Source organism: Gymnoscopelus braueri, assembly GCF_963280865.1.
Source record: "Gymnoscopelus braueri genome assembly, chromosome: 11".
Taxonomy (NCBI): domain Eukaryota; kingdom Metazoa; phylum Chordata; class Actinopteri; order Myctophiformes; family Myctophidae; genus Gymnoscopelus; species Gymnoscopelus braueri.
Window position 1 is genome coordinate 3,317,132 of NC_137613.1, and position 25,730 is coordinate 3,342,861.

The following is a 25,730-nucleotide window of genomic DNA, read 5'->3' on the forward strand; positions in this document are numbered from 1 at the left end:
TTCCCAGTGGCAAGCACGTCCCTGGTTGTATCCATGAGGATGAGATTGTATCCATGAGGATGAGGTTGTTTTTAATCCGACTGGTTTTCCAATCGTACTGTAACATGTAGACAAATCCACTGAGCACTGCCCTGTTGGTGGCAAGATTGTTGCGGTGTGGAAACAGCTTGCTTTACCTGCTATTTCACTAACTAAATGCTCTGCCAGATACAAAGTGAAAAAACTGACGTGGATCAAGTTATAACACCCCAGATAGCAAAATATGGTTATTCAACGTTGAATTATAGTCGTTAGGGTTGATTTTTGGTTACGATTGAAGACTGATGGTTTTTCAACATTGAATCACTGTTGTATTGCAGTGCAAAATTCAATGATTGAAATGCCAACATTGAATCAGCGTTGAATCTATGGTGCAAATTCAATGATTGAAATGCCAACATTGAATCAGCATTGAATCTATGCTGTTTGCCTTTTTCTTTTCTTTTTTCTTGATGGGGGGAGGGGGGGAGGCACACCCCTCCTCACACCCCCCCTCCCCCCATTTAATGATTGAAATGACAACATTGATTCAACGTTTTATCCATGCAGTTTGCCGTTTTCTTTTCTTTTTTTCTTGTTGGGGGGAGGGGGGGCAACCCCCTCCTCCCCCTCCCCCCTCCTCCCATTTAATTATTGAAATACCAACATTGATTCAATGTTGAATCTATGACATTTGCCTTATTCTTTTTTTGACGGGTGAGGGAGGGGGGATGCCTTCGCCTCCCCTCCCCTCCTCCCCCTACCTTCGCTAACCCTAACCTTAGCTGCCCTTGGGTTAGGGTTAGCCTTCTGGAGCCCATGGAGTGAATCCGAAATCAGATTCTCGATCAGTGCGTGTCCGATTCGCCCAATATAAGTTTCCTTCCACACAGACCTACGGTTTACAACCTAGGCTCTTAATTGCCTAGTGCAGCGATTCTCAAACTATGGGTCGCAACCCAAAGTGGAAGGAAAAAAAGACGATGTCCTTCACTCGGATTTTACACCAGGCAGTCGTTTGTGTATTTGTCCTGTCTCGCGCATCAACTGAGGCCGATAGGCTGTGCTTCAATACACATCATGCATGTATAATTTGGGGGGGCTGCGTCCACGACCAACGTGAAACCTCTCTCTCTCTCTCTCTCTCACACACCCCGACACCACACACACACACCCCGACACGACACTGACACTGCACACAATGCACACAGCGTAGCAACAACACAGGAGGACACAGATGATTTAGCTGAGCTCTTCAAAACGATTTACTTAGTCCGTAAGCGAGAGGGTACAAAATACAAGAACCGCGGATCCATGTGGTTTCATCTGTAGCCCTCGCACGGAGTTTAACTTAGACTGCGTCGTAACGTTACCGTCAGACAACAATTACAGACAACCAGAGACCACCAGTAGCCTACTACCAACAGCTGCACCGCTATGTCGGATAAAGAAATGATGTGGTTCTAGCGAGATATTTTGGGGGCGGTTTGCTGGGGTCGCCAAAAGATTTCCCTTATTATATGGGGTCGTGGTATGTAAAAGTTTGAGAACCCCTGGCCTAGTGTTACCGCTTCACTTCAACGTGCTTTAACTTGATAATGTATTACGGGCCCATCTTTTGATATGTTGTAGAGCTTGTCCATGCGAACACGTGGATATGTGTCTAATTTCTTTGACACTTTTATGGCGAAGATCTCCACTTTCACTATGGTCCTAAGAATCTAAAACCCTAAGACCATTTTGAGTGGTCTTAGGGTTGAATGGTCTTGTAGTGTCTTACATGGACGTGTTTCCCAGAGGAAAGCATAAGAATGCGATTCAACTTCCCTAGGCTCTAGGCCTACTAGGCCTAGGGAACCAGCTTAAAGTTGGGGTGCCTGCGACCTTATACAGGGATTTTAATTCAGACCTCAATAGCTTCGACTACATACCTGGACAAGGAAAGTGGTGCTGTGAGGATATTATTTTTTGATTTTCGAAGCGCCTTTAACACCATACAGCCCCCCCCCCCCCTCCTTCCCCTTCTGAAAGACAAACTGAACAGCATGCATGTTGGCCCACACCTTGTGTCCTGGATCATGGACTACCTCACTGACAGACCACCATACGTCAGGTTGAGGGACTTTACATCTGACACTGTGACCTGCAGCACAAGAGTCCCCCAGGGGACTGTGCTGGCCTCCCTTCTCTTCACCCTTTACACGGCAGAGCTCAGACACTGCACAGAGATGTGCCACCTGCAGACATTCTCAGTAATGTAAAGTATACATAATAATAGTAATAATAATATTAATAATAATAATAAAAAAATAATAATAATACATTTTATTTATAGCACACTTTACATTTTTGGAAATCAGGTTAAAAAACAACAGGTTAAAAAACAAAAGGCACAAAAATGTTAAATGTTTTTACATGATGTGAACATCATCATTAATATCAGTTATTATTATCATTATTAATTTTATCCTTCAACTTCAGCCGATCTACAAGCTCACAACTTGCAGATCGGCTGTTTGCCTCTTTCTTATATTATTTGAGAATTTGGCCAATGTTTGACAAAATTTTTTTTGTATAGTTTGTTGATTACTCTTGATGCAGCAATGGTCTTTTTATTTGCTATATTTTTACTTTTTCATTTATTAAAAAGGTTACTTAAATTGTCCCTTCACTGTCATCTGGGGACCCCCCCCCCCCCCCCCCCAGAAAAAAAAATCATGTGGGGACCCCTGGCTGGTCCCGATCCACAGGTTGAGTACCACTGACCCAAAATTGCGTCAACATTACAAAGGGGTTAGGCGGAGGCGGAGCTTATCCGTTTTGAACACACACTCAGACGGACCGGGGAGCTGCAGGAAGTCGAACTAACGGCTCAGGAGGAGCGAACCTTACAGACATGGATGTTTCCATGCTTCTAATCTACTATAACAGGTAAATTGAATTAGTTTATGGAATTAAAATGTTGTCCAACTTGTTAGTTCATGACCGTGGCGTGTATTTGCCCGAGTATAGCCCTGAAACATGACTGTCATATATGATATGATAGTCATGACGAAACTTCAACCTGGTGTTTGCACTTTCAACTTTACGGTCCTTACATCTAAATAAACGTTCATATTTCAAATATAAAGTGCTTAACCCATGGCCACGGATGTTACAATTATATATGGTATCTCAGAAGTACCCGTATTTTCCGTATTGTTTAATAAAAAGCATTTTCATCCGATCGATGGCCATTTCCTCATAGAGTTATAACGTATGTAGAGTGCAATACACTTCCCAACCGATAGGGTCACAGTTAGCATATGGCGAAAAACCTAAGAAAATGGCCACCGATCGGATTAAAATGCTTTTTATTGAACAATACGGAAGATACGTGTACATCTGAGGGTCCGTACATACTTGTAACATTCGTGGCCATGAGGTCAGCACTTTATATTTGGAATCTGAACGTTTATGTGGATGTACGGGCTATAAATGGAGAAAGTGCAAACACTAGTTTGCAGTTTATCCATGACGCTCGTGATCCATGGCTAGGCATGACTCGCAAATTTTGAAACTAGTCGTTGGTAGAAACATATTTAAACACGATTAAAATATAATTGTATCCAAGTGATGTTTATAATTAGTAAATCAATAAGTCTGATTAAGTACTTTAGCCCTATTTTATACTTTTGTCGTACAACAGCGTTGCTTAAAAAAATCGCCAATCTACAAGCTCACAACCTGTTGATTTTACTATTTTTATTAAGAAGAAAACCCCGACTGGATCTGTGGATCCGGATCTTCAAATAGTAAAATCAGCAGGAAGTTGACATTTTTATTCAAAAAATAAACAGTACTGGGTTTGGTGATGTTCTATATTGTCTGAATTAGCTTTGATTGTGTTTGTTTATGTGCTAAAATAGTGACTTTGAGAGCTGTTTCAGCGTACAATGTAAGTCAATGAGGAGCATATTTTGAATGATCAATTTCTAATCAATGGAGCAATTATTTTTGATTTCTTGTCCTCCTTTGGAGTTACATCATGGCAAGGTAAATACACAACACAAACCTCTACCAAAGTGGTCTTGCCCTTTTAAGCACTATCGCTTTAAACATGGAAGCCATGCCAGAACCACGCAATTTAAAAAACATAATTTACCATTATAAATCCTAACCAAACAGTAAAGAAATACCACATCACACTGGGCAGAAAAAAGTGTTACACTGGCATTCACCTCATTAGAGCTATTTGGATGCAGTAACCTATGTTAAACCTATGTTAAATCTGTGCTCCTTCTCCAGGTGTTTTTGGGTCTTCCTCTGCTCCGTTTGCCTGGTGCGTTCCATGTTAATGTTTAATTATTGCTGTTTTGTTTCTCCTGAATGTGTGACTAATCCTGCTCCACTTTCTCCTTATCAGCTGTACCTCCACTGTTAAGTTTCTAAGATACAAAGTCATCCCTCCATAGACTGCCCTATTCATGATAATTAAAACTTGTATCTGATTGCATTTAATGGCATTCTCCCACTATGCTTTCAAAAACTAAATGATAAAACAAATGTCATTTATCTATAGACACAGGTATCTGTACACCTTCACTTGTCTTTATGAGGGGATCTACTAATATTTCCTATAACTAATTAATTAAAGTCTAACACATCAATCTTCTTCTTCTTGCGTATGTCATCAGATCCTCAGCTCCGTTGCAGCAAGCCAGTCCAGCGTCTCGTCATCCAGGTTCATCAGGCCTAGGTCGCCATGTGGTGGGCGGTGTTTCGGGCAGCTGGTCATGATGTGTTCCACAGTCTTTAGGGGGTCTCCAGGTTCACAGTGGGCACTGTCCGAGAGGCCCCACTGTTGCATTGCTTCACCGAAGCGTCCCACGCTTGTCCTCAGGCGGTTGAGGGTTGTCCACTGCTTACGGGGCAGGTGCTGGCCAGGGACATCTGTGGGATCCTCGATGTAGTTGTGAAGCCTAGATGGTTCTGCTGCTTTCCACTGTTCCCTCCACCTTGCCTTGCTAGTCTGCAGTCTAACACATCAATGTTAGACTGTTTCTCTTCAAACAACATCAACACTTCACTGATACTCTTGGTAAATAAGTTTGCTATACTATTTGAAAATGGTGCCAACATGACAACTGTTTAGTTCAGGACATGGCTATGTTTAACAACGTGATACACTATCTGGTCATAATAGATCTTGGGATAACAACTCTACTTTCAAGCAGACAGAATGTTTACAGCTGTCTAGATGTACTTAAATCATTAATTGATCTGTTAATTATTTATGCGTGTACAGTATTTACAGTCTGTTCTTTCTATTGAATATAGTCATTCCAGAATTGTACTTCCCCTTAGTGGGTGTGTATTGTGTTTTCTACCATATAAAAAGGCGACATTTGACATGTAATTGTGGTTGTGGTTGTTAGGACACCGATGACCTTCCAGACATGTCCCACCTCTCCATTGGGATCCTGACCGTGGTTCCTGAAGACAGCCCGGCTTCTCCTCACTCACTGCACTTGGACTCTTCACTATCATGCATCGTCTTGGAAGGTACAACAGTGATGACCTTCAAAGTCTCCCACATGCCATCTGCCTACTGTTTGGACTGATTTACGCACTGAATTTGGAGTACCCCAAATCAATGAAGAACACCTTTGATTTTATTCAAAGAGTTCTTCTCTCACTTGGACATAAATCCCTAAAACCCAAAATACAATCTCTCAAAAACTGATGGAGTTAGTGATTGTTAAGATTAGAATAACCACTGGATTAATGCAGGCACTTTGATTGTTTAGCTTTGAATAACCATCAATTTAATGCAGACACTTTAATTTTGATTGTTACGGTTATAATAACCATTGATTTATTGCACTCATTTTGATTTTTGTATTGCTAAGGTTATAATTGAATATAAATTGAATTTATTTGTGACTTGTATTACATTCCACATTACTTTTGATTGGTCTATCTAAAATCCACAATGCATTGCATAAAGGCATAGCTATTTTTTAAAGATCTTTGACAGACTACAAACTAAGGTTACTTTTCTATGTCTCTGCAACCTTGTGATACCTTCTACCCCGATTTACAGCCATACCCTCCAGCCTCTTCTACACAGGCCTGCCGACCTGTTGATGAGGTATGTTTTCTTTAGATTTAACCCATGTAGACCTACAAGCTCTTAGCACAGCACTCGGTGCTGCGCTATGAGCTTGTATAGTAGCCTATAGTTTTGATGATTTTTGACCAAGTACAATTAAGGGCCTTTTGTCTTTTCTGCACAGCCGTATGCAGCTACATATATGGACTTGGATCAGTGGAACCAAGAAACACCCAGTGTACTGCAACCTCCATCTCCGTCCAGTGATGCTCCAGTAGAAGGTGTGGTTCCTCAGCTAAGTGTCAGCAGACTTGGCACTGTTGTCCTTCAAATTCAGGATTCATAGATGAGTTTTGCTTTTTTTTAAAAAACTTTTCTTTACAGTTTTTGACGTGCTTTCAATCTTTCTAGGTCAACCAAATCCATCTGACCAGAGCATACCAGAGGGTCAAGGGTGGCAGCCTTGCGACTCTTGTCGGTCTGAGGTGGAGAAGCTCCAGCTCCAGTTGAGGAGGATAACCACTGTGCTCTCCAGTATCAGTACGTTTTATTGCCTGTAATGTTGCAGTTTTCAGTTGTCTGCTAATTTCTTTGTCTCACTTGAAACTTTACTTTATCCTGTACCTCTTTTGTGAGTTCTCTGACATGACTGGAAAACATTGGTATCCCAAAATAAAACTGTTTTCTGTTTACTGAAGAGCTGGGGAGATCGACCCCTGCTACTGAACAAATACTCATCAATGACTGCTATCAGAATATACTGTAGAGCTTTGTAGAACAGTACTCAATCTTATTGTTTTACAAATACACTCAGTAGACTCAGATTTTTTTGTCTTTGTTCTAGGCTCTGAGAAACTAGACGCACTGAAGGGCTTTATCACCCTGGTCGGTGACCTAGAGTCTGGAGTGTCCAGTCTCGGGCAGCAGGAGCTATATCCAGGTATGGATGTATACGTTTGCCATACATTTCACACTGAACCTGACGTTCTTGGTAGCGAGTGATCCGTGTTGTGAGCTGCAACTAGATAGTGAAGTTTTCAGAAGGTCACAGTTGTCTGTTTTCATGGTGCACTGAGCGCAGAAAGGGGTCAATGTAGCTGATGTCTTAAAATGCAGTTTGTTAATTGCTCGCTCTCTATTCACAGGCTGTGGACAGATGATTTCATCTGTGCAGCTGGCAGCCATACACCAGCGTGCCAGGAAGGACTGCAAGAGGCTATTCCACGCCTTGTTCGAGGTGTTCTTCACCCATGAGGAGTGCCGCAATGCCGTCGTATACGGAAAGCATGGTGTCATCCCAGAGGGGAAGAACAAACTGGATGAGGCGAAGAGGCACTGTTCAGTAAGTATTTGTCACACCACTAGTTCCTCAGAGTAGTGTTATAGATGGCCAGTCAGTGGAGTTGGTAACCACTTATAGACAGACATGCAAAAGTGTCACTTTTCAGCTACAGTCACCTTTTTGAACTCAAATAGGGCAATTGTGTGACACCTGACCCGAAAGAAAACAACATGTTGTCACCTTTTTCACCTCGGGCTGTTTGCATGCCTGTGTATACCACCTGTATACCACCCATAGACCACCTATAGACCACCTGTATACCACCTGTATACCACCTATAGTCCACCTGTATACCACCTATAGACCACCCGTATACCACCCATAGACCACCTAGAGACCACCTATAGTCCACCCGTATACCACCTAGAGACCACCTGTATACCACCCGTATACCACCTGTATACCACCTATAGACCACCCGTATACCACCCATAGACCACCTAGAGACCACCTATAGTCCACCCGTATACCACCTAGAGACCACCTAGAGACCACCTAGAGACCACCTAGAGACCACCTGTATACCACCTGTATACCACCCATAGACTCACCTCTTCAGACTCCACCTCAGCCCGTAGCACTTGCCCTCCTAGCCTTGATGACCTTGCAGGATTATGCAAAGGACAGATACCAGGTCATTGTTGACCTGGCATCCTATAAATGCTGAGTCCACCTAGAGTCCACCTAGAGTCCACCTCTAGACCACCTGTATACCACCCGTATACCACCTAGAGACCACCCATAGACCACCTGTAGACCACCTGTATACCACCTGTAGACCACCTGTATACCACCTGTATACCACCCATAGACCACCTATAGACCACCTGTATACCACCCGTATACCACCCGTATACCACCCGTAGACCACCTATAGACCACCTGTATACCACTCATAGACCACCCATAGACCACCTAGAGACCACCTAGAGACCACCTAGAGACCACCTATAGACCACCTGTATACCACCCGTATACCACCCGTATACCACCCGTATACCACCTAGAGACCACCTGTAGACCACCTAGAGACCACCTAGAGTCCACCTAGAGACCACCTAGAGTCCACCTATAGACCACCTGTATACCACCCGTATACCACCTGTATACCACCTAGAGACCACCCATAGACCACCTAGAGACCACCTGTATACCACCCATAGACCACCCGTATACCACCCGTATACCACCTGTAGACCACCTAGAGACCACCTAGAGTCCACCTAGAGACCACCTAGAGTCCACCTATAGACCACCTGTATACCACCCGTATACCACCTGTATACCACCTAGAGAACACCCATAGACCACCTAGAGACCACCTGTATACCACCTAGAGACCACCTATAGTCCACCTGTATACCACCCATAGACCACCTATAGACCACCCATATACCACCTATAGACCACCTGTATACCACCCATAGACCACCTAGAGACCACCTAGAGACCACCTAGAGACCACCTAGAGACCACCTAGAGACCACCTGTAGACCACCTAGAGACCACCTAGAGTCCACCTAGAGACCACCTAGAGTCCACCTATAGACCACCTGTATACCACCCGTATACCACCTGTATACCACCTAGACTCTAGAGACCACCCATAGACCACCTAGAGACCACCTGTATACCACCTGTATACCACCTGTATACCACCTAGAGACCACCTGTATACCACCTATAGACCACCTGTATACCACCTATAGACCACCTGTATACCACCTGTATACCACCTGTATACCACCTAGAGACCACCTGTATACCACCTGTATACCACCTATAGACCACCTGTATACCACCTGTATACCACCTATATACCACCTGTATACCACCTGTATACCACCTGTATACCAACTATAGACCACCCGTATACCGCCTATAGTCCACCTGTATACCACCTATAGACCACCCGTATACCACCCATAGACCACCTCGAGACCACCTAGAGACCACCTATAGTCCACCCGTATACCACCTAGAGACCACCTATAGTCCACCCGTATACCACCTAGAGACCACCTGTATACCACCTAGAGTCCACCTAGAGACCACCTAGAGTCCACCTGTATACCACCCGTATACCACCTGTATACCACCCATAGACCACCTAGAGACCACCCATAAACCACCCGTAGACCACCCGTATACCACCCGTATACCACCCATATACCACCCATAGACCACCCAGAGACCACCCAGAGACCACCCAGAGACCACCCATAGACCACCCATAGACCACCCGTATACCACCCGTATACCACCCGTATACCACCCATAGACCACCCAGAGACCACCTAGAGACCACCTAGAGACCACCTGTATACCACCTGTATACCACCCATACACCACCCATAGACCACCCATAGACCACCCATAGACCACCTGTATACCACCTGTAGACCACCTGTATACCACCTGTATACCACCTGTATACCACCTATAGACCACCCGTATACCACCTAGAGACCACCTAGAGACCACCTAGAGACCACCTGTAGACCACCTATAGACCACCTGTATACCACCTAGAGACCACCTATAGTCCACCTGTATGCCACCCGTATACCACCCATAGACCACCTATAGACCACCTGTATACCACCTAGAGACCACCTATAGACCACCTGTATACCACCTGTATACCACCTGTATACCACCCGTATACCACCCATAGACCACCTATAGTCCACCTGTATACAGACATGCAAAAGTGTCACTTTTCAGCTACAGTCACCTTTTTGAACTCAAATAGGGCAATTGTGTGACACCTGACCCGAAAGAAAACAACATGTTGTCACCTTTTTCACCTCGGGCTGTTTGCATGCCTGTATAGATATATATCTTGGGGTATCTTGTGACAATGTATACACATGTCTGTCTTACTGTGTTGTGTTTTTAGGGCTTTTATTTCGGGGGACGGGCGTGCTATAACAATTAAACTTAAAAATATGATACATTCGGAATAAATAGCCTCCAAGTAAAATTTGCAGAGAGCAAGGAGGCTGCCAAGGGCCCCTCCCCTCCCCTCATAACCAGTTGATCAGCTGTAAACTCTGTCTACACAGACTGTGGCAGGCACAGGGCTCCAGAGTGCGACCTGCCTATTGTGCTGTATGTGCGAGTTAAATCTGATTTCGAACCACCTCTGGAGGTGGTTTCAAATCAGATTTCAACTCAGATTTCAACTCGGATGTGTGCATTTAGACTGATTTAACCAGAATCTCCTGTTGACTAGTTGAGCACAATTTCCTAAATTAATATTTAAAAAAAGTTTAGGTTGGAGTCAGGTGCTGGTGAAAGTGTATGCAATGCTTTAGATGCTCATTTCAAATTCCAGTCCAGTCTTTTAGCCAACCCGCACTGGCTGCTGCAGATTAAGTGTCTTTGTGTTTTATATGTATACAAAATTGAGTGTTTAAATCCCATGTGCTTTCTTGTTATCTTATCTTTCAGCTGCTGCTCAACGATCGGACCGAAAATTAACCCAGTTGAACTATGAAAAGACGGTCAAGTCTTGGCTGCAGTTTGCGCCTGGCCGTCAGGGAGGCATCCCGAGGAATGCTCTGGAGCAGCAGGGACCGGATCTGGATGCAGGTGGCACCTCTGCAGGTTCCCTCCCTCCCTGAAGGGATTAACCCATTACAACCGGGACAGCGTTTTGCGTTTGAACTTCAACCATTTTTTCTTTTCTTTAACCCATCTAGACCGGGACAGCGTTTTGCGTTTGAACTTGGACCTTTTTTTCTTTTCTTTTTATAAAAAACAACTCAAAAAAAATCGTGAAAATGAATATTTTGTCCCCGATTCTGTCTTCTAAATACTTCTTCCAAATCTGTGGTTCTCAAATTTTTCCATGTCAAGGACCCCCAAAATCACATGTATTTGGACGCAGACCCCCACCTAGAAAAATATCTTTCCAGGGACCCCCAGAAACAGATTTCAGTTACAAAAGTTTCCTTTGAAAAATATATATTCAAAGATTTGAACAAATGTTTACGATTTTTCAAAAATAGCAGATCTATCATTTAGAAGACATTCACAGAATCGGGTCAAAATATCCAAATGCTTGCAGACATTTTCACGATTTCTTTCATAAATAGCAGATCTACAATCTTGTATATGTTCTATATTTCATCTGTTAAAGCATAAAAACAATGGTTAAAGCAGTTCAACGCAGGTCTAAATGCCTTGGTTCAATAAATGTGAAGATTCAAATCATATTGTCTGTCTTTATTTTTATATTTTCACATTTTGGGAAATGTAAGGTAATTTTGAACAAGATGTAGCCTTACAGTATATCAGCATACATAATTTAAAATGTACATGCAGATTACCATTAGGTTGTTGGATGATCAGGATCAATATTGATTCCTAATATGATTCAGTATAATCCAATTAATAAATTAAATCAGTGTTCGATTCCTGATGTTGATTCAACATAAAATCAACTAAAATGTGCATGCAGATTACCATTTAGATGATGGTTGAATCAATGTTGATTCCTAATGTTGATTCAACATTAAATCAACTAAAATGTGCATGCAGATTACCATTTAGATGATGGTTGAATCAATATTGAGTCATAACGTTGATTCAACATAAAATCAACTAAAATCAGCATGCAGAATACCATTTAGATGATGGTTGAATCAACGTTGATATAGTGTTAGTTAGTGGTTGAAACCCAACGTTGAATCAAATAATAATGGCGTTGTGATTTCAGTACAGTTTCAACGTTGAGATTGAACGTTGAGTCAACCGTTATGGCCGACTATTTTTCAACGTTGATTCACCCATATTTTGCTATCTGGGACGTGATCACATTGGAAATAGTCTATTATGTTTGGCTGCACCACAAATATTAATAATTTCAACCACATCATACAGACGACGGACGGCTCTTATGATAAGGATTATGTAGACTACTATGAACAGGTGACGGCAATAATGATCACAGTGCTGTATCATTGTGTGTGTGTGTGTGTGTGTGTGTGTGTGTGTGTGTGTGTGTGTGTGTGTGTGTGTGTGTGTGTGTGTGTGTGTGTGTGTGTGTGTGTGTGTGTGTGTGTGTGTGTGTGTGTGTGTGTGTGTGTGGTCCCTTATCATTTAAGTCTGCCGTCGTCGGTATGATGCGGTTGGAATTATTAATTCATAATTGCAGTGCAGTTGAATATCATAGACTATTTGACACTTCCAATGTGAACAAGTGATATAACTTGATTCAAGTCAGTGACACTTTGTATCTGCCAGAGTATTTAATTAGTAAAATAGCAGAAAGCAGAAGTGAGCAGAATGCACACCGCAGCATGGGTCTGACCTGAGTCATTTGGGGCTCACCCGTGCCGTCAGTAAAAGGGATTGTGGACAACATTTTACTGTGTTGTTAAAGTTCAAAAATTACCACTTTTTTTCCTGATACTTCTTTTATTTTTTTGAAAATAGCAGATCTACAAGCTCACAATGCGATTTGAGCTTGTAGATTGACTATTATTAGATAGCCGTAGCCTAGTCGCTTCTTTTGGGCTTGTTTTCATAGACCTGGTTGCATATTTCTCTCGCAGAATCTGGCAACACTGCTTTGCTGCTGAGCTGCTGCTGCTCTGTTCACAGTGGCAAATGCGTAGTTTGGGCTGTTTTCTATGGAAGCGAATAGATGCCATAATTAAAATTAAATTGAAATAACAGATATGCGTTTTAATCTTCAGGAAATTAACTTTTTTTTTAGACAAAAATAACTGTAAAATGCAATAACATTTACATTTAATCTTCAGGTGTGCTCATTCAATGACAGAATTAAATGAATACATAAAAGGTCATTTGATTTAACATTTTCCAAAAATGCCCCGCTAAAAATGGACTATTAAAATGAAAAGGCTATTTGGAAAATGTAAATTAAATAAGGCTAATGCTTTTCAATCTTACGCTAATAAATGCATTTTTTTAGACAACTGAATGAATAATTCAATAGCATTTACATTTCATCTCCAGGTGTGCTCAATCTATGAACGAATGAAAAGGATAAAGAAAATGACATTGTTTATCATTTTCAAATCCTAGCCTGCACAATAATAGTAGGATTCGAAAATGATCAAATGTAAATGCCATTGAATTATACATTCATTTATGTCTCAAAAAATGCATTTATTAGCTGAAGATTAAAAAGCATTAGCCTTATTTAATCTACATTTTCAAAATAGCCTTTTCACTTGAGAATTGTCCATTATTTAGCAGGGCATTTTTTGTTCAAATGATCTTTTATATATCAATTTAATTCTGTCATAGAATGAGCATACCTGAAGATTAAATGTAAATGCTATTGCATTATATATTAATTTGTCTAAAAAAATGTGTTCATTATCTGAAGATTAAAAAGCATTTCTCTTATTTCATTTAAATTTTCATAACTGCATTTTCATTTTAATATTGACCACTATTTAGCAGGGAATTTTTTGAAATTTTTAAATCAATTTTATTTATCGTTTTAATTCCGTCATAGAATGAGCACGCCTGTAGATTAATGTAAATTGCATTTTACATTTATTTTTGTCTAAAACAAAATTTCATTATAATTTTTGAATTTGCCATTTCATTTGAATTATTATCAATGTGTTCTGTTCTGTCTCAAATACTTTTTCTTTATTTTTCTAAAATTAAGGAAACACAGAGAACCGACAATTCTGTCTATACAAGGCCAAATCTCCCTAAACGTACAGTAGGCTAATGTTCCAATAACTACTTAATTTGTGACCATGTGTTATGCATTCATGTACACTCGCTCTATGCGGAAGCGGAGAGCCTCCTCTCCTCCTCCACTCGACTCCACTCGCCTCCTCCAAGAAGCAAATGAACAATTGGAACCCGACTACTTCCGGTTCGAAGTCGGAGTGACCGAGTGGGAGTGAGCGGGAGTGAGCCGAGATTTTCGGTATTGGAATTTGGCTTATGTCTCTCTCTATCATATTCACTCTCTCTCACTCACTCACTCACTCACTCTCACACACACACACACACACGCACACGCACAGACACACACACACACACACACACACACACACACACACACACACACACACACACACACACACACACACACACACACACACACAGTTGAGCTTTTTGTCCACAGCCTCAAATACTTGAAATAATGTACTTTCTGCCACGTGGTGAGATCTCACAGGAAGAGCGCTCACCAATGCTCTGTTGTATCAATGAGTAACGCCTTTAGCACCAAGAGCTGGCAGCCCGTAGCCCCGTAGCTACGCGTACCCACTGGTTAGGAGTGACAATAGAGTAGGCTGCATCCCATAGCCTGGAGGACGGTAACCTCGACAACAGACCCTGTGGCCGCACATGCTCAGTAACTTCCAAACTCACAAACATGTATTTTAAAGTGCTTATTTGGGAAAAGTGAGAAATTGCCTTTGTGACTTTCTTCACATGGTAATGATCGTATGCCCGTGTGCAAGTGTTCAGATCAATTGCTGAACCCTTCTTGATAGTCAGTGTTCCATAGCAACATTAAGTTGACTTATGACACATGTTGTTTGTCCATATACTGTACTGTAACTAATGATCATTAGACTCAGAGAGCATTCATCTCCCAGTCTGAGTTCAGAGGTTGCATTGATTGATTGAATATTTTATTAGGCAGAAATGTGAAAACAGCACAAGTACAGTTAAAACACTTTGTCTAAAAGGTCCGTCCAAAAAGGTCCTTGAGGTCTTGTTTCACCTCCTGGACACATCATGTTTGATTGACTCTGTCTTGTCCGTTTGAGCTTGTAAAAACCTCTCATGTTTAGTCTCAAAGTGGATGTTCAGTAAACAACATGTCTGTCCATGAGGGCTGACATTCACAAACATCTATTTTAGCTACATGTCTTTTACCATTGTTGTCATTGTTCTCAAAGCCAGAACAGCAGCAGTGTGATTGCACAATCATGGTGAGCTGGTGTGTGACGTAAGCTACAGCCTCCTATAGTGTATAGATCTACATAGAGCTACATACATAGATCTACATAGAACTACATACATAGAACTACATACATAGAACTACATACATAGATCTACATAGTGAACATACATAGGCTGCATGGATATGAGGAAGGATTACCATGCAGGATGACATTAGCATGCAGCCATGAGAGGACTTTGATCTGCAGCCGAGACAAAGCTACCTCAGCTGTATATGTCCAGTATACCTTATGTGTACCGTGCATGAAACTGTATCAAGAGCTGGCTTCAGTATTTTATGTATTCGTCTAAATAACAACAACAACGGTGTAATGATGCTTGTGGTAAAAATCAATTTCTTTCTAAAATGTTATTTTGGGCTTTTCTGCCTTTATTTCTACAGAACAGTCGAGCAGTGACACACAGCAAAGGTCCTCCGGGCTCTGGACTCACACCTGTCAGGCTGCATCAGAGCCCATAGTGGTACGTGCCTTAACCACTCGGCCATCAGCGCCCCCTATGGTGGAAATCTTTATAACTTACAATGCAAGGAGAGACGAGAATGTGAGGAATCATTATTTTTATTTGATAGGAGCTCCTTCACAGCCACCCTGAACATCATGCAGGGTGGACTAAGTCTACCAAACACCCATGTTATTCTACTGCTGTTCATTGTGGCCATATTGGACACATAGTTGCTGTATGTAGTCAGCTGTTCTCATATAATCATACACTTTAACCCTCCAAGACCCGCAGTTGTAATATTACAACATTTGTATTTTATCAAAAACATGGTATAAATCATTTGTTTTCCTGTTATTCTTTCACCTAAACATCATCATTGGATCCTATTGTTTAGTCTTGCAATGTCATTGGCCGGGATATTTGCATATAAATACCCCCCACAGAGGCAGGAAAAGTCACAACTTGAAAATCCTTGAAGGAAGAACAATCTCTTTTTCACTGGACAGGATTTCTCACAAAAAAGTAAGTAAAATGTCTGCAATAATTTTTTTGGTGATCATTAGAATGTCTAGAACATGTACATATGATATTATTGGGAAAGATATCCCCCAAATGTAAATTAGAGCATGCTTTATACTTGTTGTTTTTTTACAACTCTGGGTCATAGTGGTAGCAAATAGCAATGCCACCTGTTCACCTGGCTAAGTGGAGTCTTATAGTTTTCACAATACATTTATACAATTATGTGTATTTTCCCCACATTGCATTACTATATATATATATATACCACAAATAACCACAAACATTACCAAAATGTTTTGCTAAAACATTATAGGCAATGAAATGTTATAACTTATAAGCTAAAGCAGTATATTTGTCTTCGAGTACAATTGGTTAAAACATACAAATTGGTATGTGTGTGTGTGTGTGTGTGTGTGTGTGTGTGTGTGTGTGTGTGTGTGTGTGTGTGTGTGTGTGTGTGTGTGTGTGTATATATATATATATATATATGTATATATATATATATATATATATATATATACCAATTTGTATATTGTAACCAATTGTACTCGAAGACAAATATACTGCATCATTAGCTTATAACATGTCATTGCCTATAATGTTTTAGCAAAACATTTTGGTAATGTTTGTGGTTAGCAATCAGTGTATGGTAATTGTTCATATGGGAGTCGCCCAGTTAAGAATCTCTCATCATTGTTCATGTGATGGGTGTTGGGATTGCCCACTTACAGTCATCCCCAATCCCTTTGTTAGGCTAAGCATCATCATTCATCACTGATGGTGCTAAGTACCATCATCACTGATGCCACTTGTGAGGATAAGCAAAGTACAATAGGTTGGCCAGACAGTATTGTGTGACTTGTGAAATATGTACCTGCAGTGAGATGTGCTAGTACTAATGTACTAATGGTATTTCTTTATTTTCATTTCAGAATGCCACAAGCAAGGAGAGAGCCTCGCTTCACTGCAAGGGATGTGTTGGATATTGTAATGAATGGAGAGAGTGATGTGGACATCGACTTTACTGAAACTGATGAAGAGTCGGATGAAGAGGCCTGTGGAGAGGAGTCCAAAGAAAACCATCCACCCAGTGAACCCAGTGAACCCACTGACCCACTGCCCCCCCCCCAACCGGCCAAACACGCCAAACCCAGTGAAAGATATCAGTGGCAGAAGAAGACCTTCATCAGCCCTAATACAGACTTTTCTGGTCCACCTTTGACTGAAGATGTGAGTTCACTCCACACACCACTGCAGTACTTCCGCCGGTTTGTGTCCGAAGACATGATTGACTCCCTGACAACAAACACAAATGTGTACAGCCTTCAAACAACAGGAACATCAGTTAACACAAGTGGAAAAGAAATAGAGCAAATGATGGGCATGCATCTGAACATGGGCCTTGTACAAATGAATGGATGCCGAATGTACTGGGAAGCCAACACACGATATGCCCCTGTAGCTGATGTGATGCCACGCAACAGATATCAGTCTTTGATGACCTCGTTACATCTAGTTGACAACTTGACAGTGCCAGAGAGTGAAAAGAAGGACAAACTCTGGAAAATCCGACCATGGCTGAATTCGTTCAGAGAGAAGTGCCTACAGGTGGTGCCAGAAGAGCACAACTCTGTGGATGAGATGATGATTCCATTCAAGGGGAGGTTCAGCAGCATCAAGCAGTACATGAGAGGCAAGCCACATCCCTGGGGGTTCAAAGTATGGGTCAGAACAGGGATCAGCGGCATCATGTGTGACTTTGACGTTTACCAAGGGAGCAGCAATGGCGTACGAGCCAAATCTGAACTTGGCTTGTCAGGGGATGTCGTCATGAAGCTTGCTTCAACACTGCCAAGTGGTCAGAACTACAAGATCTACGCGGACAACTTCTTCACATCTACTCTACTGGTAGAGAGGCTCCTTTCTCACGGCATCCACTACGTGGGAACAGCAAGACAGGTAATGACCACAATGAAAACAAGCCCTATGCTTTTTGTGTTATCCTTTTAGTATTGCTTCTGTATGTGCTCCTGTACCATATGCCAAACTTGCTAATAAAAACATTCATTCATTCAATCCCTCAGAACCGCCTACCGAACTGCAACCTCGAAGATGACAAGAGCTTGAAGAAGAAGGGGAGGGGTGCCTTTGACTACAGAGTGGAGAAAAACCACAACATCGCTGTGGTCAAGTGGTACGACAACAGGGCTGTCACACTTGTCTCATCCTTTGCTGGAACAGAACCTGTGGAGGCGACTCAACGCTGGGACAAGGCCAACAAGACCTACATTGAAGTTCAAAGGCCGTACATTGTGGGCACCTACAACAAGTACATGGGTGGTGTGGATTTGCTGGACTCCTTCACAGCCAAGTACAAGTTCCCCCTGAAAGCCCGTCGCTGGTACATGTACATCTTCTGGCACACCATCACCCTTGCTGTGATCAACGCCTGGCTCCTCTACAAACGCGACTGTGAAGCTCTCAAGGTCCCACAGAAAGACATCCTGATACTCAGACTCTTCCAAGCAGATCTTGCATCCTCTCTCATTCTGGTAAGAATCAAGTTATGTTTACCATTTGTCATTTTAGTATTTCAATGTTTGCAATATCTCAGACTTGTATCCTGATGAATCTTTGACATGTATATTCATTTATTCTGTTCTAATCAGGTGAACACTGCAGTCAAAACGCCAAAGAGGGGACGGCCATCTTCAGCTCAGAAGAGACAACTGGAAGATAGTCCAGACTGCAATCCACGCAAGGCACCATGTCAACATCGGCCATCAGATGTGCGCCAGGACCAAGTTGGACACCTCCCACGGAAGACAGAGAGGGGGCGCTGCAGGAATAGTGGCTGTTCAAGTTACACCAGCTTACTCTGCCACAAGTGTGGTGTTCGTCTGTGCATTTCAGGAGACCGAAACTGTTTCTGGGACTATCACTGCTAAAAAGCAAGTGATTGTAAATGGTGTTCAAATAGATGGATGAGAGGGGGTGCCCGTTTCATTTTGAGCAGGTGTGAATTGGTCTTCGGTGGAGGGCTGTTTGCATCACATTGTGACCAGTGTATATTGTAATTAGGTTTCTTTAGTACATTCATTGTACTGTTTTTCATTTTGTTCTTTTAATAAAATCAAAATTCTTAAAAATATGGCTTATTGATGTTATTATTCATAATGTACTGTTCTGAGGCCCAATATTATTCATAATGTATACTGTTCTGAGGCCAAATGATAAACCATAACCATATAAATGAACCCTTAAGTTGTTTTAGTGAAGTATATAGACATTTGCCATGCTATTCTGACAGTGAGTAAAATGGCCTATAGGAAATTCTGCTACCCGTTAGACCCACTGTTGTAATATTACAACATTTCAATAAAACCTTACGAAAACTATTTTTTTTAAAAAACATTATATTTTCCTCTCCAAAGTACTCCTAAAACACCATCTGAAAGGTTGACAATTTTTTTTTGTAAGTAGAAATATATCCGGGTCTTGCAGGGTTAACACAGAGGCTCTCAAGGTCGTGAATAGAACCTAGCAGACAGACACAAATAATCCCAAACACAGAGAAACCTGTCCTCACATGACACAATGCACATTTCTCCCACGTGATGAAGAAAGGGAACTTGGAAAGAGTTTAGACAAACCACAAATCAGTTGACTTGGTTTTTCCAGACAGAGAACTGAGAAAAATAAACGAGGAACTGAATGTGTACTGTACATAAAAATGTATCAAGTACTGTCATCAGTATTACAAGGCCTATATATAAATAAATAAGTAAATAATTTGCATTATTGTTGTGCATAGCACTTTTTTTCAGGCAGTACTACTCTGTTTGATGAGTGTGGGCTGGTATTCAGGCAGTACTACTCTGTTTGATGAGTGTGTGCTGCTATTCAGACAGTACTACTTGTGTGTGTGTGTGTGTGTGTGTGTGTGTGTGTGTGTGTGTGTGTGTGTGTGTGTGTGTGTGTGTGTGTGTGTGTGTGTGTGTGTGTGTGTGTGTGTGTGTGTGTGTGTGTGTGTGTGTGTGTGTGTGTGTCAGTGAGTGAGTCACTCAGGCTCCACAGCAGTTTACTGTAAATCATGTGATGTGACCACAGAGGAAGTTGGTCCTTGCTGCTTTCAGTTCCTGTCTGTCTGTCTGTCTCTAAGTTAGTTAGTTAGTATTCATATTTTAGCATTTTCCCCACTCTCATATTGATAGGAATATATATATACATTCTATGTCGAAAAATATTGTCAGCTGGGCTCAACTGAGACAGAAGCAGCTGATGTGTTTACTCCTCCATTCAACGGTGTGTTACCGAGAGAGACACAGCTGCTGTATACTTCTCCCTACAACGGTGTTTTACTGATCGGATTGTGCTGTTTGTGTATGTCTTCCAAATATTCAGTAATATTTATTCGCCGTTAAAGGAGGAGTTCACCCAAAAAAAATCTTATTTTCTATCAATTGCACACCCCATGAAGCCTTGAATCCATGGATTTATTTGTGTTTTTGTGGCATTCCTAAGCCAATAATTTGATTCCTGTCTCCTACCGGCTAATGTATCCGGTAGGAGACACAAAGTAGATTATTTGTGTATCCTACCGGATACACACCCGGTCATCAAATTATTGGCTTAGGAATGCCACAAAAACAAAAATAATTCCATGAATTGAAGGCTTCATGGGGTGTGCAATTGATAGAAAATAAGTCATTTTTTGGGTGAACTCCTCCTTTAAGATCAATTCCGAATATTCGGTGCATCCCTAGTAGAAATAGAGCTTCATGTACGTAGTCGACACGGTGTAGGACTTTGCTTTCAAGTGTATCCCATGTATCACAGATGTTTCATTAAATATGACATGTTCCTATTCCGCACGTATTAAGGGGACCGCACCTATGTTCCCCAGGTTCTATGTTCCCCAGGTTCTATGTTCCCCACAAAAAAGGTTCTATGTTCCCCACTTACCAAAAAAGGTTCTATGTTCCCTGGGTTCTATATTCCCCTTTTACCTAAAAAAAAGGTGCTATGTTCCCCGTTTACCCCAAAAAAGGTTCTATGTTCCCCATTAACAAAAAAAGGTTCTATGTTCCCCGCTCACCCAAAAATGCAGGAAACATACATTTTTAATTTCCAATCATTAACACATTCCATGCCAGAGTTTAATATCATAATGTACTCACCAGTGCCAGCGTTTTATTGTTGTTTTTTTCTTTTTTTCATGTCGCCACAGACCTCGCTAAATAAGTTAAAAGTGCGCGTTCATTTGGTTCTAAACACACAGCGGATGTGTGAGAAACGGCCAGCGAAAACAGTTTCCAAATCCGTGCCGCCATCTTGAAGATACAGCGGATCAACGCTAAACAGTGATCAGCGAGGAGAAAAACAACAACCGAGAAAATCGAGTTTTAAACAGGATCCCAGACAGGAAGCGGATACGATCGAAAAAAACGGAACCCGAATAATTCTGTTTCCGACCGGAAACCGGAAATGGATAAAAAAAAATCGGAAAGTGCACCTGGGGAAATTTCAATGGGAATCGGCGGTTCGCGTAGATCTACGCGATTGGCACGCTGCGGCTTTAAATAGGTTCGCGTAGATCTACACGATTGGCATTCAATGTGTAATAACATCTCTGAACACACACAACTGAACATAATGGGGAGAAATTACTATCAGAAACTTGCCCGCCCCTTTCCCCTGGCGGCCATCTTGGTGATATAGAGCACCTAGCAACTCATAATGTAACTAGAAAAAGTGCTCCTCGGAGCACAGGTCTCCGCCAGGTCAGGTAGGCTATTGTGGCCTCCTGGTGGTGCTATAATAGGCCAATGTGAAAAGGGTGCCATGTCTTCTTAGGCCTTGCATGACAATCGGACACCGACTGTATTCATGATTTGAGGCATTTTGTTAAAAAACTCTGAAAGACCCATTTCGTGTAATGACTATAGAGATACTGTGTACCGATTTGCGTGACGTTTGGACAAAATCTGTAGGAGTACTCTCAAAAAATGTGTTTTGCAAAAAGCGGCTTCCTGGTGGCGCTATAACAGGCCCATGTGAAAAATGTGGGGCAGAGGTTCTGAATTGGCATCCAGGGAGTGTGCACAGTGTCACTGTGATCAAGCCAACGGTCCCGGAGATTAGCTGCTCACAGACGGACGGACACACACACGGACGGACACACGGACGGACGGACGGGGTGGAAAACATACTCTCTCGCCATGCCTTTCGGCCTGGCGGAGACAATAACAGCGTAATAACAGTTCATAATATAATAAACTAAATGTCATAAAAGCTCATAATGTAATAAAATCATGAGCGATAGCGCAATAACGGGGTTTTTGCATAATATAATAACGTAATAATTTGTTACATTAAGATTTTTTTTATATAATTGTTTTTGGCTTTATCTGTCTTTTATTAGATAGTATACAGTAGTCTGAGAGGAAATGGGGAGAGAGAGATGGAAGTGACACGCAGCAAAGTCCGTCGGGATCGGGAGTCGAACCCGTGACACGCTGTGCCCGGACCGCCACGCCAGCCGTCCGGGCCATAACTGGTCAAATTGTTGAGAAAAGTGTTACATCTTATAATCAGTATCAGTATCATGGTCAGTGTCATGGTCAGCATCATGCTCAGTTTCATGGCAAGTGTCAGTATCATGTTAGTATCATGGTCAGTATCATGGTCGGTACCATGTCAGTATCATGTCAGTATCATGTCAATATCATGGTAGTATCATGGTCAGTATCATGGTCAGTATCATGGTCAGTATCATGGTCAGTATCATGTCAGTATCATGTCAGTATCATGTCAGTATCATGGTAGTATCATGGTAGTATCATGGTCAGTATCATGGTCAGTATCATGTCAATATCACTGTGCACACACACTCCCTCGATACCAATTCAGAACCTCTGCCCCAAATTTTTCACATGGGCCTGTTATATAGCGCCACCAGGAGGCCGATTTGTGCAAAACCCATTTTTTGACATTACTCCTACAGATTTTATCCAAACGTCATGCAAATCATTACACAGTATCTCTATAGTCATGTGATCAACCCGGATCTGTCCGCGTTCCCATATTCCATCTTGATTGGCTAAGGTTGGCTTCCAAAGTTTGCAGGATTGGTCCGTTTTGAACAAAATGCCTCGAATCATGAACGCAGCTTGCAATTTCCGTGAAATTTCACACGCACATTCCCACTAGGCCGAGGAAGAAATGCCACCCATTTCACATTGGCCTGTTATAGCGCCACCAGCAGGTCTAATTTAGCAAAATACATTTTTGGAACAAAATGCCACAAATCATGAACGCAGCTTGCAATTTCCGTGAAATTTCACACGCACATTCCCACTAGGCCTAGGAAGAAATGGCACCCTTTTCACATTGGCCTATTATACCGCCACCAGGAAGCCACAATAACGTACCTGACCTAGCGTAGACCTGTGCTCCGAGGAGCACTTTTTCTAGTTGTATTTATTTTTGTGTGTAAAAAACGTTGTAACTTTTTTTATATTCTTTATAAATTAAGCACTTTGAAACTGAAGATGATGGCCAATGTTGATGATAGTAAAAATGATAATAATATCGTATCGATATCGTGAGCCCAATATCGTGTATCGTATCATATGTACCGTGAAATGAATGTATCGTGACACCCCTAAATAGATTTTGAGTCATGTCAAAGAAGTTTTCAAAACATGATATTTTGACACTTTAAAAACTGAAAAATTACAAATAACTAATGGGTATAAATACATGTATTTAAACCTTTTCAAATGTCTCACCATTTCCTGCATTTTTGGGTGAGCGGGGAACATAGAACCTTTTTTTGGTTGAGTGGGGAACATAGAACCTTTTTTAGAACCTTTTTTGGTTGAGTGGGGAACATAGAACCTTTTTTTGGATGAGTGGGGAACATAGAACCCTTTTTTGGTTGAGCGGGGAACATAGAACCCGGGGAACATAGAACCTTTTTTTGGGGGGGAGGGGAACATAGAACCTGGGGAACATAGAACCTGGGGAACATAGGTACGGTCCCGTATTAAGTACCAGGTCTTATGACTTAACTTAAAACATGGAGGCGTGGCCAATGCTGTCTCACTATATTTTGAGTGGCCAAACAGCAGAGGCGCAAAATATGGCCCTCAATGTTAGAATCCTTTCAATTGAAATGCAGCCACACAAACATAAACATGTTTGAACAGTGTTCAAGCTAACAAGCTAACGGTAGCCTGCATGCTGCTGTCAGAGCAGTAGTGCTGTCGACAGTTTCTGCTGGCTGTAATGTCCATGTTGGAACACCGGGGGCAAACTGACAAATCAGGAATTTTAATATTTCTTTGGTGCCTGGCCCAACCAAGATACTGTACATTCTGTCGGCCCAGAGGGTTTAAATAGGACTTCCAGGGCTGTGGGCCATTTATAATGTTGATCCCTGAATGCAACAAACCAATATAAATCAACTTTTTTCCCGGTTTTAATTTGTTTTTCTCTTTAATTACATATATTTTTTACAGTTATTTAATCTATGTTTGCCTGATTTTACCACCTCTATTTGACCAATATAAATCTACAGTACAAGCACATACATAGATCTTCATATCTCTCCCAAGTAGAATATACACTGAATCAGTTATCTTAAAAACTAGCAAATCTACAAGCACTTAAACAGATCTTTATCTATACACTTTAAACTCTTTCAGCCTGGAGTAGTTATTGGGCATCATTCGTGTAGCTATTAAAGCCATGAGCAGATCTACAAGGCAAGCTCACTCACAGTAGCCTACAAAATCACGTTAATAAGAGTGCTTCAATAAGAGTGTGCAACACGGAATCGGATACAATCAAATACTTTTAATGGTCCAAAATACAAATATGCTACATGCAGCCAAATAACACAATTGCCTATACCAAATTTGCAAATGGCACTGCAGCCAATAACATATCATTCGGCAGTCCAGGACGTTGAAACTTTCAGCCATTTAACACACAAATGTCCATTGCAACACAACCCGTCGCGGCGCCCTCTTCACAAATCAGCACCATGGACAGCGAAAGGAAGTCCTGAGGTGAGAGAAAAGGAAGAGAGAGAAAAAGAAAAGAAAGGCTGTCTATTATTATTCTGACTCCTGAGGCAGCCAAAATAGAGCATCAAATCATACATACAGCCTATCACTGCAGACACATACGTGATTTGTGTGTGTGTGTGTGTGTGTGTGTGTGTGTGTGTGTGTGTGTGTGTGTGTGTGTGTGCTGTGTGCTGTGTGTGTGTGTGTGTGTGTCCTACACATCCGTAGTACGCAAGCACAAAACAGAGTACAAATG

General features: G+C 41.7%; 4 protein-coding genes across 7 annotated transcripts in view; all 4 read left to right on the top strand.

Moving 5' to 3' along the window:
- The window catches only part of LOC308094999 (NACHT, LRR and PYD domains-containing protein 12-like), a 518,863-nt gene that overhangs the window by 328,127 nt on the left and 165,006 nt on the right, over nucleotides 1–25,730 (top strand). The gene's annotated exons all lie outside the window — the stretch shown is intronic.
- The window catches only part of LOC308094786 (uncharacterized protein), a gene marked incomplete at its 3' end in the record, with an annotated part of 221,582 nt that overhangs the window by 104,907 nt on the left and 90,945 nt on the right, over nucleotides 1–25,730 (top strand). The window lies entirely within an intron of this gene.
- Nucleotides 1–25,730, top strand: part of LOC308094996 (NACHT, LRR and PYD domains-containing protein 3-like) — a 569,186-nt gene that overhangs the window by 50,620 nt on the left and 492,836 nt on the right. The window lies entirely within an intron of this gene.
- LOC308095039 (uncharacterized protein) lies at nucleotides 2,759–11,666 on the top strand. 4 transcript variants are annotated; one of them, XM_080441957.1, is made up of 10 exons: nucleotides 2,759–2,949; nucleotides 4,306–4,339; nucleotides 4,695–5,098; nucleotides 5,436–5,562; nucleotides 6,104–6,151; nucleotides 6,297–6,393; nucleotides 6,524–6,652; nucleotides 6,957–7,052; nucleotides 7,258–7,454; nucleotides 10,911–11,666. In XM_080441957.1, exons 6-10 carry the CDS (start codon nucleotides 6,315–6,317, stop codon nucleotides 10,938–10,940), a joined length of 531 nt encoding a protein of 176 aa, XP_080298083.1. In that variant the 5' UTR covers nucleotides 2,759–2,949; nucleotides 4,306–4,339; nucleotides 4,695–5,098; nucleotides 5,436–5,562; nucleotides 6,104–6,151; nucleotides 6,297–6,314; the 3' UTR covers nucleotides 10,941–11,666. The 4 variants fall into 4 exon arrangements, with proteins under 4 accessions (XP_080298083.1, XP_080298080.1, XP_080298082.1 ...); XM_080441954.1 differs by lacking the exon at nucleotides 10,911–11,666 and having other exon boundaries at nucleotides 7,258–7,715; XM_080441956.1 differs by lacking the exon at nucleotides 10,911–11,666 and having other exon boundaries at nucleotides 4,306–5,098; nucleotides 7,258–7,715.

What these genes read in the sequence shown, in the direction of transcription:
- LOC308095039 (XM_080441956.1), top strand. Translation starts at nt 6,315, where the DNA reads ATGGACTTGGATCAGTGGAACCAAGAAACACCCAGTGTACTGCAACCT. An exon ending in CAGTGATGCTCCAGTAGAAG is followed by an intron (nt 6,394 to 6,523) that starts GTGTGGTTCCTC and finishes CAATCTTTCTAG; the next exon opens with GTCAACCAAATCCATCTGAC. An exon ending in GCAGCAGGAGCTATATCCAG is followed by an intron (nt 7,053 to 7,257) that starts GTATGGATGTAT and finishes CTCTATTCACAG; the next exon opens with GCTGTGGACAGATGATTTCA.